This window comes from Agelaius phoeniceus, chromosome 6 (assembly GCF_051311805.1).
Source record: "Agelaius phoeniceus isolate bAgePho1 chromosome 6, bAgePho1.hap1, whole genome shotgun sequence".
Taxonomy (NCBI): Eukaryota; Metazoa; Chordata; class Aves; order Passeriformes; family Icteridae; genus Agelaius; species Agelaius phoeniceus.
This window is the reverse complement of record NC_135270.1, coordinates 3,456,249-3,471,888: the sequence shown is the minus strand read 5'-3', so window position 1 is coordinate 3,471,888 and position 15,640 is coordinate 3,456,249. Positions and strand designations below refer to the sequence as shown.

At 40.4% G+C, this 15,640-nt stretch overlaps 1 protein-coding gene across 3 annotated transcripts in view; it reads right to left on the bottom strand.

Annotated features, from left to right (window-relative positions):
• Positions 1-15,640, bottom strand: part of NELL1 (neural EGFL like 1) — a 311,323-nt gene that overhangs the window by 67,913 nt on the left and 227,770 nt on the right. For all 3 annotated transcript variants that reach the window (XM_054635483.2, XM_054635482.2, XM_054635484.2), the window contains exon 15: positions 7,418-7,513. In XM_054635483.2, coding sequence (XP_054491458.2) covers positions 7,418-7,513 — 96 coding nt within the window. The remainder of the gene's footprint in view (positions 1-7,417; positions 7,514-15,640) is intronic.

The window sequence follows — 15,640 nt, the reverse complement described above, 5'->3', positions numbered from 1 at the left end:
ACAAAACCACCACAAAACCCCAAACCCAGCTTAGTTTTGTCCTGGCTTGTAAAATGAAACTACTGCATATACATGTATAAGGCAGAGCAAACACTGCTGAGTTGTCTCCTCATGTGAGGGTCAGCTGGGTGTTGAACAGTGTTCTTGGTCTGGGAGATTGACACTGAGATAAAACAACTTTTTCTTCCAGTGACAGTTACTTGTTGATTTGCAGACAGATGTTCCCTTGATCCTCAGAGATGGTCTTACTCAGATTTTTCTAGTAAATATTCTTTCATCTATTCCCTGGTTTCTTTACAAATGACAGCTTTGTTTTTTCCATCGCATTAAGATGTCACCCTTGCCATTTTGCAATAAGCACCGCTGGGGCAAATGCTGCAAACAGCTTGGCAGCAAATGGAGCAGGACAACCTCAGCCACCTGGAACATCTGCCATCTCTGGGTCTGTCACACCCTCAGGAGTGACACATCAACCACAGCCACTGTTCTCTGGAATAAACTGAGCATCACTTGCTTTTCACCCCTCTTGTCTCACTGTATCCTGGCTTTGTCTCACCTTGAAATTAGAGGCTTTAGGAAGAATCTCATGCAAAGCCTTGTGCCCACAGCTGCACAGCTGGTTTGTTTCCCAAAATAAACCTCATTTCTTATTTTAAAAAAGATCATAGGTACAGAAAGGCAGGGAGTTTTGACATTTAGCTTACTGTACTCATGGAAAAATCTCTTTCTCTGCTTTGCTTTGGTTTTTGTTTGCTCTTTTTTTAAACCAGGCTCCTCGACTGAAATGTCTTTGATAGATACACACCTAAGGATTAATCCAGTTTAAGAATCAAAGAAACTGCACATATAAATACAATTCTCACATTTTTTCTAACTGTAGGGTCCACAGGAATACACTACAGGGAGTTTTACCCAAAGGACTACAGAATACAATATATTCCAGAAGAAGCAATTTAAGAGACAAGAACACCAAGACATTATGCAGCTTCTTAGACAACAACTGCACATACTGCCAACTATGATGAAACAAATCAGATAGAGACCTCCTGATTCCCATGATGTGACATCACATACTGAAGATGTAAGCACAGCAACATTTCATTACACACCTGTGAAATCAGTGAGGTGCTGAAGAATCCATATATAACTACCACAACCCAGCAAATCTTGATTTACTTACTTGCTTGCAATATAATTAATAGAATTCAAAGCACATTTCTCAGCCATGGTACATACTGAAATATTATCTCTCACCCCAATATTAGACAATGCTTTGCAGGCCCAGCCCACAACAACGTGAAAAAATAACCGTAGTAATTATCACATCCTGACACTCTGCTGCCATATCTTACCCTTGCTCCTATTTATAATCAGCAGATAATTCTTTGACATCTCTCTATCATTCTGTGTGATGTGAGAGCATATTTTTCAGTGCTTTGCGAAGACTAAACACACATGTGCTGCTATCACAGATCCATCCACCTCCATGAGCTCCAGCCCACACAAAGCTCTTCTAATGCCCCAGAAACATACTCCCATTTATTGTGTACCACTTCAGACAGCAGCTGTCACAAGACAGGGGAGAAAAGCTATGGTGTGCTTGTTTTTAATCTGTTTTGGAGGCAATGCTCTCTCATTGCTAAAAGCCCTCCTGCAGCCCCTGGAAAAATACTGCACTTTCTTTTCCATGCCCCTAGTTGGGAGCCCACTGCTTCAAACCCTTTTGCAGTTTCCAGCTCATCACCCAAAATGATAATTTGTACAGGCAGACACTGTAAACAAGTCCCACCACTGGTCAGATCCCAGAGTGTTCAGATGCATCTCTTAGACCCACACACAGGACTCCAGCACATGCAGGCAGGTGTTCAAGGAATGCCTACAATTTCCAGGCATTCAATCATCCATTTACTCCTGCCTTTGACATCATAGGTTGTCCTGTCTATCTCATCCTCACCAGTAGTGACTACCACTCCACAAATACAGAATAACTGTGAACCTGTCCACAAAATCAGCATGAAAACTCCACTGACCTGTCACCCATCCACAGACAGAAAAAAGCAGCTCAATAAATTACCCAGAGTTTTTCTGTTTTAAAGGTTGCAAAAAGATGAGATGGATGCAAAATTGGGGCACTTGAGTTCATGCTGCCAGCAATTCTCACAGAGTATATTTGCACTCCTCTCTGCACATTAAAATGTCTCTCAGAGGCTTTTAACAGGGATCCCTGCCAAGGATGCACCTGGGTTCAAGCCCACAGTGTTACACACAGTTACAGATGCCTATCTCCAGCTCAGCCACCATGCTGCAATCATACAGCAAAGTCACTAAAAATTCCAGCAGCAAAGGTTTCCCACACAAGTATCACAACTGTGTTAAATACGATCAAATGGTAATGACCATAGAGCTCACAGATTTCAGCCCTGGCAGAAGAACACAAAATGAACAAAAAAGAACTGATTAGAAGATAAAATCAGATCCTAAATATTACAAAAAGTCAGTTAGAAACATCAAGCACATACTTGAAGAAACAGCATTATAAAGAATGGATGGAGAAAGGAATTATTTGACACTATTTGTGAATATCAATTTGCAGTTCACCTTCAAAAAGGAAAGGTAGCCCCACAACTGTTATGATGATTTCTCACGTCAACCAAAGCGAATGGCAAGAGGTAATTCTTCTTAGCAGCATGCTGAATTATGTATCTGTACATAAGCCTTAAATGTGTATTTTAATTTCACCTCAGTAAATTACTGGTATAAATCCTACCCTTCTCAAATATCTCTGAATTTTTAATTAACTTAATATCATCATTTCAACCAGGCAGTCAGAAACTATGAGTAACACATGATTCATACTCAGAAGTAAACACACCTGCTTTTCAACAACATCTCTAATTACTGGCTCATTTTACCCTTTACATGGCATTGAAGCCAATTTGGGTCATACTGTTTTTAGCTGGTGATGAATCCTTTCAGCTCACAAATAATGTATAAGATGTGGCTGTTTTGTCAGTTTGAAGGACATTTTCAAATGCACTGTGGCAAATTTAATACATGACCAAAACACATCACTTTACTTCTGATATGCCTCACTTCACTACGAGCTTCCACCAGACAAGGCTTTGCCAAGAACATTTAGGCTTTGATTTGAATCGTTGCTCCACCATTTTATTGTCTTAGGTCTGTGTCATAATGATTGAGGGAATGAGACTATATACTAAATAAAAAAAAGTGCTTATTTCTAATGTTAAAGATAACAGGAGGACAAACAGACACGGGGTTAGAATACTTAGTGTGCAAACCCAGGGCACTGGGAATATTTCTCTGTCTGCTCTGGGGTGCCCTGACCCCCAGGGCAGCACTGATTCTGACCCTCATTCATGGAGAAAGTTTCCCAGACTTCAAGATAGACTGGAATCCACCAAAGTGTGAAATAGATTATAGAGAGCAGTGTAGGTGTATCACTGGGTGAGAAATTGAGGGTTTGGGATTTTTAGTGTGTTGTGGATGGCAGCAAGATGGAGGGCACAGGGTGCTACCCTGGGTTTCTTCTTCATCCTTCTTCCTTCTTCTCCATGGGTTCGGGTGGCATTTTGTAATTGGGCAGAAAAGTCCCCATTGCAGCTCTTTGGGATCAGTTATTGGGTTAAAAGAGAAAATAATCCAGGTGTCAGTTCTTAATTGGATAGTTTAGTCTTAAAAGACCTTGGAACAAGAGTTTGTTGGCCATTTTGTGCCTTCTAATGAAAAGCTGCTGAACTCACAGCAGTGAGACTGTTTTACTGATAAGAAATAATAAACACTTGAGTCCCAACATGAATTACTGTCTCAAGTGCTTTCAATCCAGACCCAGAGAAACCCACAGCTGGTACTCCCACAACTTAGGTGTCCTTTGGGAGACAATGCAGAAAGCCTTTCCTGAACTGCCTCTTGCTCCTGAAAGCACTATGTCTGTTAGGGGTAATCAGTGAAGCAAAAGGAGCCCTGCTTCAAAGGTGGCTCATCACCTCTCTACTCTGATGTCACGGTTTGACGCTGGCGCAATGCCAGTGCCCCCATGAGAATACATTCTCCCTGGTGTCTGCTGTGAGATGGGACCAGGAATAGAGCAAAGCAGGCTCCAGCTTAGGAATAGAAGGGAAAAAAAAACTTTATTAACCTACAATATACAAAAGAAACACACAAAACTCAGCATGAAAACCTTCCAAACATTCCTCCTCCCCCCAAGCAAGTTCCCAATGCATGACAGTAAGACAAAACCTTGGACTCTCAATTCAGTTACCACCCCTCACATCACCAGCTCTCAGTCCATCACCACCCTTTAGACAATCAATTCTCAGCTCATCAAGGAGAGAGGAGTCCCTCTTGTGCCATAGGCTTCCCCTGGAAACACAGTTGAGCCCTCGTGTGTTTCCATGTCACACGTGGCACTGGCTGGAGATCATTTGCCATCATGACATCTTCCTTCCATGCCCAGTGCTCTCACCACTGCACATGCACCAGAGCTGCTTCTAGGGTTGTCCTTTTAAGGGTGCTTTGTCCAGTTCCAAAAAAGCACAGTGTCTCACATTCGGGACACCTGTCCCCCTCAAATTCAACCCCTGGGGCCGAGGGGTCTCAACACTGAACCCTCTTGTCTCTGAGCCATTGCCTCCCCCTAAATGCAGTCTCTGTGTCACAGGAAAAATGGTTCTGTGCATGGCTATGCAAGAAAAATCCAGACAAAGGCCACTCCATCATCTCCTGCCACCTAGAATTCTTCTCAACTTCTCTCGGACATTTTTCACTTGCACAAACTTTCATCACACTTGCTCATTTCCTGCTATTCATCCCTATCTCTCTTTCATTCAGCTCCAGGAGGATCAGCATTTGTAAGGTTTCCATCATCTAAGAAAAGGGTTAAAATCTCAGTCTCTGCCTGTCCAGAACTCCCAAGGCTGCCCTGCTGGGCACCTCCTCACTGCAACCCTCCTTCTCCTTCTCGCCAGCCCTGCTATCCAATTTCAAGGTGGCACAGGCACAGACACTGGCTCTGTCTCTGTCTCTCTCTCCCCCTCTCTCTCTGGGGTGGCTGCCCGATGCCTCTCAGTGCTCCTCCACCCTTCCATCCTGCAGGGGCCTTCACCTCCCCTGTCTGTCCAAGGCCCGGCCTACCCGGCCCAGGCCTACCTGGCCGCATGGCTTCCCCTCCCCTGCCCAGCCACAGCAGCCGGGCAGGGCAGCTCTGAACCTTTCCCTGACTGGAACCAAGAGAGCTTTCCCCTGGGAGTGCTCTGCTTTTAACCCCCTGTGTTCTCAGAGGCATATCCATGTCCTCAGTGGCCACACCAGCTGCCAATATTCAAATCTGAGCACCTACTGGTTTGACCACAGCATCCCATAAAACTCACTTCCTCTCAAATCACGACATCTGAGCATTTAATCTGGCCAGGACAGGCACCTTCAGAAGGCTGGAGCTGTTCTCACAGATCTGATGTGCTCTTAGCCACTGAAATATGCATATGACAGAAGATTTATCTGCTGAAGTTTTTAAACTCTCCAACACAACTAAAATGTGACAAATTCTCATACACCAAGCCCTGTTCATTCTCAAACCAGCCTGTATGTCAGATTTCTCAAAGTTAGCATCATTATCTTGATTTGTAGCATACTAGTAAACCCTATACATCTTCAAAGAAAAAAATGAACTGCCTTCTGGTTCAAGTTGTATAGATTTTATTCACAGAAGCTATCGCCTTCTGACATCTACCTCTAAATTGCTTGATAGAATGAGAGTACCATACCTGCCATGCTTCCTTTGCCTGGTGTACTAACTCATATTGTAGATCAAAACAATACAAAAGCCATGAAAAACACAGGAGTCAAAAATGGTTATGTCCTCCATTTATCAATTTTAAACCATCACTTCAACAGTTTAGAGGATCTGTGCTCTAGATACGAAGGTCCCTTTACATCTCTAAGAAAAAAGAATGTTCTGAGACCCTTGGGTGAAGGAGGCACAGGCAGAGGGGCTGAAATGTGGCTTGGGTGGGCAGGGCCCCTTTGGGCAGTGCTGGCAGTTCCATATACCGCATACACAGAACACATCTCCAGCATCCTGCATCCCTCTGGGTGTGCTGATGCCTCTGAGCAGCAGATGTTTGAGGAAGGAATGAGCAAATTACACATGGGTTAGCAGCAGGAAGGATTAGCAGCAGGGCAGGCGGGGCTCTGAGGTGGGAATGCCTTGCATTTCTTCCCTGTGATACTGCCAGGACTTACTGCTGGATGGCAGGAGACTTGGGAGGGCTTTTCCTATTTAAAACAAGGCTACAGGCAAAAATAATTAAGTACTCAGACTTATTCTGGATGAGATGAAAATATTAATGTCCTAGTTCATTCTTAAATAATCATAAACAATGCTGACAACCTGAAACTATGGGCTTTTAGTGTACAGTGATGGACTACATCCACAGAAGTATTTAGCAGTTTGCAGAAACTATTTGAAGCAGATTTATTGACAACTGGGCTTAAGTGACTTTAATAAACACACAAATTACTGCACAATCTCTGGGTTACAAGTGGTTCCACTAACTCAACTGTGAGAGCTATTTTTCTGTTTTCATTTATTTCTTCCTTAAAAAAAAATCACCAATTATGATCTCCTCCACACTACAGTAACAATCCACTTCATATCCAAAAATAAATACATGGGTAAACAGTTGTTAACAAACGTGCAGTGCAAAAAAACCTCCCATCATTGAGTTAAGTAATATATAACCTCAATAAATACAAACCAAAATAAAATCCCAAATCTGCAAAATAAAGAAAATAATAAGAGTCCTATATGGAGGACTCTTAGGGTAAGATCCCTTTCTCATTTAAGGTAGACAAGGAACCAGCTCTTTGTGCAACAAACTGAAAGGTAGAACTGTGAGGCTGTCAGAAGCAGATTTTGAAAAAGAAAAATCTGGGAACAGGCAAAAATCTAATAATGACTAGTGAGATATCTTTGAATAGGCTGTGATTCTATAAAAACTGTGGCTTAGAAACAAATCAAATATTAATAATTCAATAACTTGAAGTGAAAAGCAATCATCTGAATTCTGGTCTAATTTGCACAACAAATTTAGTAGAGGCAGAAGGAAACCTTGAGCTTGCACCACAGGAAACTGGTGGAGCAAACATTTTTCATTTGATGTCCCTTCTAATTAACTAAAAGTGCATGCTGGAAGCAAAAGCAGATACATCCCTGATAAAATTCAACATGGAAAGTTTCAGACAAGACAAACTTTCAGTGCAGAAAAGGCAGAAATGGAACAGTTATATCTTCACTGGAGAGAAAACATCAAGCAGAATGAAAGAAGAGAAAGGAGTTACTTCTTCCACATACCATACTTCTCATTACCAAAGAAGGTGTTTTTCAGTAAAGCTTTACCTTTCTCACAATGACTTCCAGTGAATCCAGAAGGGCAGAGACATTTGTTAGGAGCTACACAAGTTCCACCATATCTGCACCCTTCTTCACAGAATGCTGCAAGATAAAAGGAGTATGTGGGTAATACTTCATTTTTTTAAAACAAACATTTGAAGGATAATTAGAAAAACATCTACATTCTAAGCAATTAACAGAATTTAGCATATTTAAATTCAGTCCACCTGCAAACATGGAGAGAAGCAACTCACTAAAATAACAAGAGGAAAAATCTCAGATTACACCGTAGGCAAACAACCTCACCAATAAAAGATTAGTAACCATCTGGAAAAAGAAGAGAGGAAAAAATACATCATGTGGTTTTAATGGGGCTGATAATCTTTCCATTATATTGAATATGCAGATGACAATTTAAATGCTCTGCTAATCCACAGAAGACAGGTAGGTTGGATGGTGTTAAATACTGTGTTCCTCAGTTCTATCAAATACTTCACTGAAGTGTCTGTAAACACATAATAGTTTGCTTTTTAATTTTTTATTGTAAGGGGTAAAGTATGTTTTGTAGAATTAAGAAAGGGGAGAGGAGGGGAGGGGAAAGGGGAGGAGAGGAGAGAATAGAGAAGGAAGAGAGAAGAGGAAGAGGAAGAGGAAGAGGAAGAGAAGAGAAGAGAAGAGAAGAGAAGAGGAAGAGGAAGAGGAAGAGGAAGAGGAAGAGGAAGAGGAAGAGGAAGAGGAAGAGGAAGAGGAAGAGGAAGAGGAAGAGGAAGAGGAAGAGGAAGAGGAAGAGGAAGAGGAAGAGAAGAGAAGAGAAGAGAAGAGAAGAGGAAGAGGAAGAGGAAGAGGAAGAGGAAGAGGAAGAGGAAGAGGAAGAGGAAGAGGAAGAGGAAGAGGAAGAGAAGAGAAGAGAAGAGAAGAGAAGAGAAGAGAAGAGAAGAGGAAGAGAAGAGGAAGAGAAGAGGAAGAGAAGAGGAAGAGAAGAGGAAGAGAAGAGAAGAGAAGAGAAGAGAAGAGAAGAGAAGAGAAGAGAAGAGAAGAGAAGAGAAGAGAAGAGGAAGAGAAGAGAAGAGAAGAGAAGAGAAGAGAAGAGAAGAGAAGAGAAGAGAAGAGGAAGAGAAGAGGAAGAGAAGAGAAGAGAAGAGAAGAGAAGAGAAGAGAAGAGAAGAGAAGAGAAGACAAGAGAAGACAAGAGAAGACAAGACAAGAGAAGACAAGACAAGAGAAGACAAGACAAGAGAAGACAAGACAAGAGAAGACAAGAGAAGACAAGAGAAGACAAGACAAGAGAAGACAAGACAAGACAAGACAAGACAAGACAAGACAAGACAAGACAAGACAAGAGAAGACAAGAGAAGACAAGAGAAGACAAGAGAAGACAAGAGAAGACAAGAGAAGACAAGAGAAGACAAGAGAAGACAAGAGAAGACAAGAGAAGACAAGAGAAGACAAGAGAAGACAAGAGAAGACAAGAGAAGACAAGAGAAGACAAGACAAGAGAAGACAAGAGAAGACAAGAGAAGAGGAGACAAGAGGAGACAAGAGGAGACAAGAGGAGACAAGAGGACATCAGGACACTTCTGTACTTTGCACTGGTACCCTGAGTAGGACCCTTGCTACAGCTCAGAGCAGCCCCTACCCCTGACTCACTCTCTCCCCCTCAACATTGAACTTCCCAAGTGACTGAGTGGGTTTGACTGCACTTTTGAGAGAAGTTACAATTAATATTTAAACAGCAGCTCTCTGCATCTAAGCTAATAACAGATTTGCAAAGTGTTTCCTGCAAGCTAAAATCACAGATGGAGTGTTGGCAAAGAGATGTTACAAATGCTATGAAAAGGCTTAAAGTGCTAAATAACAGAAGAAATGTTTAAGATTTATTTTCCACTACACTAAAAAGAAAAATAAAGTGAATAGTTTTCTAGGCATTAAAAAGAACCTTTTGCAGTTGTTAACCACTTAGAGGCAAAACCCCACATCATTGTATCTCGTGACTGAACTGACAGACACATCTGCCTTACTGTAAATATGTAATTCATAGCATGCCATGCTGTTTTATGGAGGAGAAGAATACTAAAGTGTTTTAGACAAGATCACAGCAGAATATTTCAAGCACCCCTGGAGCAAGGCAATGGTGTGGAGAAAGCACAGTCACACTTCCTCCCCATCAATGTACACACTCCATATGGGAATCTTCTAAAATATATCTATTTTGAAACCAGCCAATTTCTGAATGGGAAGAAGAGAAATATGGTGTAAGACTAGTTTGGGGGGTTTTTTTTGCATATAAATATTTGTAAGAAAGTATAACTGTGCAGAAAGCTGAAAGTACTGATAAGAAACACTACTCAAAGTATACAAAAACCATGATGAGAATAAAAAAATTCCTTCAAGAGCTATTGAAATCATGTTTAGTCTCAGCATTCTCAGAGAAGGTGCAAGTTAAATTCCACATCTACATGTTTTCTGGTTTGAAATTGTGAGTAAACAGAGACTTTTGTGAAGTAGTAATACATTTCTGCACAACATCAAAAGAAGCAGAATTTGTGGCAGAGCAGATATAAAGGAAAACTAAGAAAAAATACTGGCAAAAAAAGCTAGTAGCTCATCCTTAACATATCCCATATTACCCTGGGAAAGAAGCACATGGGGCTCTTGAAAGAATTCATAAAGGGGAAAAAAAGATGATGTTTTATTGCCTATAAAAATCATGCATGTCCACTGAAAGTTATTAGTGCTGCTAGGGACAGGTAGGTAAGAAGGCTTCAGTGAGAGCTCTCAGGCACTTTCTTTGCCACCATAATGGATAGTACCAACTTAGTACTGTGAAATATCTGCTTCTTACAGTAAATCCTGTTAGGAGGTCAGCAGAGTGAGGTGGCATTTTCTTCTGTTCTCTTAAAAAGATTTCTAGCAGGGAAAGATGATGTGACAGGGCTGGTGATGTAAAAGGTGCCCCTTAGAACCTGTCTGTTGTGTCAGTGCAGCAGCCAGACTGACAGCCACAGGCACAGCCAGGTGTGCCATTCACATCTGGGGGAAAGGCTGGCATGGGCCAGAACTCCATCCTTCCATTCATTCCCACAGCTGTACCTCCTCTAGGCTTACTTGTCACTGACATTTTCTGAAAAATCCTTTCACTTGGGGTTTTCTCCTGAGACGCCTCAGAAAAGAAATGTAAACAATCATTATCTGATGGCTGTGGAATGTGGTCTGGGGATGGTTTGCCAACAGGTGCATCTTTGATTGGTGCCATGGGAATTGTTTTTAATTAATGGTCAGTCACAGCCAGCTGTGTTGGACTCTCTGTCACAAGATTTTATTATTCATTCCTTTCTAGCCTTCTGATGTGTCCTTCCTCTGTCTTTAGCTCTAATATATAATTTTCTTTTAATATAATATATATTGTATAATAATAAATCAGCCTTCTGAAACATGGAGTTAAGATTCTCATCTCTTCCCTCATCCTGGGAACCCTCAAACCACACCACACATATTCAAATGTGCTAGCACTTACTTGTCAAGTAATTCCAAGTGTTACTGTCCTTTATATTTCCCATCTTAGCAGCTTACATGGAAAAAAAACCAAAACCAAACTATTTGCTCCAAGAAACTTCTGCATACAGGCTGCTGTGAGAAAGGCCTTTGTACTGCCCAGGAGTTACCCAGGCAGCAGCTTGTTCTACAGATGTTGGAGGATGAAGCTGAGGAAGAAGCTGAGAAATAGCTGCAGGAGGAAAGAATCCAACTCTCCTTTTCAATTTTTGTAGATGCTGAGAGATCCTCTGCAACACAGACTAACTGTGCTTGTCTTTGTCACTCAGGCTTTGCTGGATTGATGGGATGTGCTTCATCCTCACATTTTTATGCAAGAGGAGAAAACCCCAAGGAAGAGTGCCAGCACTGTCGTGCTGTTTCCCAGATGGTTCTTGTACAAACCATCTCATTCCTGCATTGTAGAGGCTTGCAGGATACAAAACATCAAACCCACGACTCTCTGAACACAGTTAAAAAAACCACACTGAAGGCTACTGTCCTTAACTGCTAAAAAAGAGCTCACAGTACTGATAGCACTACTCTGAATAATAAAAATCCTCAATACTTCTAATAATAAGTTTCAATTATATTTCAATATACAGTTCCAGTTGCTAGCAATTTTACCAAACTTCATTTATCTGTACTCTTTTCTCTAATAGTCCTGCCTCTGGCTGCTGCCTTTTAACACATTTTCTCAAAATTAATTCATTTCCAATAATGAGATTTTTTTCCTTTACAGCATTAGCAGAAGAAATTAAGTAAAATCCTTACATCCCATCTTTACCTTTGCCTTATGGACAAGAGGACCCAACAGGGAGCTGCTCAGCAACTTGAGGAGGAAACCAACTGGAGTGCCCATGCTCTCCTGAAAATACTTGCTCTTGGGCTTGGGCTTACTTATATCTCATAGGGGCTTTGTGATGCAGATTTCCACTGTGGTTTGGACCCCTCAAAATGAGGGGGGATGGAATTACCACTACCACAGAACCAGATGTTCTAAATGTTGATTGGAGACTCCCTCTTACTCAAAGTTAACAGAAGAAAGACAAATCATGGCTAGATCAAATATTGCTAATGTATTCCCATAAACTGGATCAAATATTGCTAATGTATTCCCATGAGTAGATCCTGTCTCTGAAATCATTTGCAGGCTGGAAACTTTGATAAAAAGGAGAGGAGTTACTGAATTTACCGTAAAGGTTTTGTCAGGAAAATTAAGTGAAGATGCCATTAGGGTAAAGTCTACACAAGTAAACTTCTATTATTTAGAGGCTTATTCAGTATTCTGTATGTAAAAGAAACAATCTGTTGATTTCAGGAGGCTTCTGCCAAAGTCAACAGATCTCTGTAATGCCAGCAGATTTCTTCCTCCAAAATAAAAGCCATTATTATATAAAGATCTTCCCTCAAGAGACATAATTTCTCTGTAGAGGAAGAATTTTATTTCTGATGCACAAGCTGCACTATTCTGGTTTTTTGTATGGCAGCACATTGCACTACCTCCCTTGGCTGCCACAGAAAAGCAGATACTGCAGCACAGAACCCTCAAGTCGAGCAAATACCTCTCACTTTTCAGTGTAATCCAGCAGATACTACAAAACATTTATACTTGAACATATAAAACTGTTTTTTTTAAAGAAAATAAATAAATAAAACCAAATAATTACCCAACAAATTTAAAGGAACGTTGCCTGACTCTGAAGAGATACAAAGGTCACCTTCCCAAATACATGTTATTTTTTGATATACTAAATGCCTGTGCAGTTAAAAAATGGATGTTGAGGAAAGGCAAGGAAGGGGTCAGGCACAGACTGCCTGGGTAAACAAAAATATGCAGTGTTGGAAGAGAGACAGGCTGGTGTAACTATACAAGGAATTTGATAATCAGTTGATGGAAGGAGCAGAATTTCATTAGCTGATTGGATTTACTCAGACAAGTACACACAGGGGTGCATTGGTAACAATCCAGCTGTGTAAGCTGAATACCAGAACAGTCAGATGGTACCAGTTGCTCAGGTGGGTTTAGAGGACAGCTGGGAAAGTGAAGAGAAAGCACACATCTAAAATAAACCAAAAGAAGGGAGCAGTAGGGGCTCTGCTCTTTTTCTCTGTACTCAGGTGTGACACGATCATCTATAAAAGTACAAAACTCTTTTGGGTTCAGTCAGCTGCATCCATTGGACACAGGGTGTGACTTATTTCACACACAGTCTGTCAAATGCCACTGGAGACCTTTCACAGCTGGCTGCAGTCAGAGAAGGACAAATCTGCCAGGAATGAACTTTGGCCAAAAGAATGGTCCTGGAAAATTTTCTTCCAACATGTTGAAGCATGAAAGGGAGTGTGGGTCAGTCTGGCACTCAGGATGCAAACACATCTGAGAGTGGAAGGCAAACTCTCAGCTGGGCAGCTCTCACTTTTGTGAGGGGCTTTCCACCCAATTTATGCTTCAGATTTATGTGCAGTATGTAGGAAGGTTATGCAGTTTGGGAAGAGACTGTAAATTTCAGATTTTCTATCAGCTGATCATAAAACTATTATTCCTGAATTATTTTAATAAAAATTTCACATACAAAAGATACTTTAAAAAATGTAAGTAGAATAATTGCTGCCTAGTGTAGTCAAAATTCCAAATCCTGGCAGTACAAAATGTGTAAGTGTATGAGAGCTAAATTTGAATAAAGATCAATGAATTCAGAATTTAAGTTAGGAGATTAGGGGTTTTCAAAGTACTCAGAAAAGCATGAAAGAATTCCTTCAAATTTGGCAGGCAACACAGTGAAAGACAGAAAAAAGGGCAAAACAGAAAATTCCCTAGCAGGAATATGAAGAATAAAATATACATAAGGAAGAAATTATATCAAACATAATAAGCATACACACATAATGTGTGTTACTTTGTGTGTCCATGTATACCTTTGCATGCTACATAATATTTATTGAAGTGGTGAACTAATATTTTAGAGTTTGTCAGTAGGCTATTTCAGCTGATAAAGCAGTGAATCTTTGCAAGTTCCCAGTGCTCTGTCACACAGCACTTGCACAATAAAGATTTAGGTGAATTTGGAAGGCTGAGCATATCTCTCTGAAGGCTCTAAACTCTGAGCCCTTTCTTTACTGTGGTATGATGCTAAATTCTCTTGTTGCTCGGTGTTTTGCTTGACTGATATGTAATCAAGCTGTGGCCATTTGTAGGCGAGCAGCAGGCCATTCATCTGGGTGCTTTCAGGGTGGGCTCAAGTGCTCTTTAGCTGGAAATGCTGAATTATTTTGAAAAATGAAACCTAAACTCCTGAAAATTAGTACAATGAATTACAGTGATAAATACGAATAATTTCCTTTGTACTACCCCATTAATGGAGCTTACTTTTGAATGGGCAAGTTACCCACCCTGATTAATACATTTTCACCTTTTCTAAGATCTTTTCTAATGAACAAACAAGCTATATTTAATTAAATTAATTCAGAAGGCATATTGAATAGAGAGAATCCCTTCTGCTCTCTTGGTAAAATGGCATCTATGAAACCCTTATTAATGTCAACCTTATTTTATGGCTCTGAAGAAAGATATGTGACAATTTTGAAAAATTTATTTGAAAAAGATCAATAGAAGCAGTAAGGGACAAAGGCAATATAATAAAAATTGTCCTGTGATATATTATGCTTTTGAAAGCATCTCTCACATCCCCAGATAACTGTGCTAAATGAATATTCTTGTTGCCATTTTACTGCTCTGCTTCCTCAAGGCTAGACTCTTCAATATTTTTAGTGCACCATTTTAAGCCAACTGCAGCTGTCTCTCTAGCAACCTAATAATAAGCATGACAAAATAGGGCAGAATTCTTCTTCCACAAACCAACCCAACATCATCTTTCAAAATTCAAGTCAACAGTTTAAACTGCAAAATCAAACTGAAATTTACTTTGTGAAACGACATGACACATGGTGCTACGGCAGTTTTTCTTTGCATCACATAAATGTGCTTAGTGCACTTGCTGTTTGTTTTAACAAATGGGGGTAGAATAATTCATATTTATAAACATAACAGTTCCTTTAGAAATCAGTAATGCTTCAAGAATCCTAAGTTAAGGATAAAGAAGCATGTTCCAGAAGCACAACAGTGTGGCATTTACATTTTCTGAAAAATTCCTTCGCCCAGGATTTTTCTCCTGGGAAGTTGAGAAGCCTCAGAGAAAAAGGAAAACAATTTTTATCTCATTTGCTTCTCCTGTGTTTTGCTCATGTGGAATGTGTTTGGAGATTGTTTACCCACAGGTGATTGTTTTATTGGTTTCACGTGGGTTGTTTTTTTCACTCTTTGGCCAATCGGGGCCAAGCTGTGTCGGGGCTCTGGAAAGAATAATGAGTTTTCATTATCATCTTTTTAGCCTTCTGTCTGTATCCTTTCTGTATTCTCTAGTATAGTTTAGTATAGCATTCTTTAATATAATATAGTATCTTAAAATAATAAATTAGCCTTCTGAGAACATGGAGTCAGATTCATCATTCCTGCCTTCATTGGGGCACCCCACAAGTACAACAGAAGCATTTTCTCTTGCTTGATCTATTACCACAACTTTGTGAAGACCTTACCTCAAATTTCATTGAACTCACTGAAAAAAACTCCTGAATTCAGTAACAGCACCTGCAATTGAACTCTGCTTGGCCCTTGTACAGTATATGGAATATTCAGAC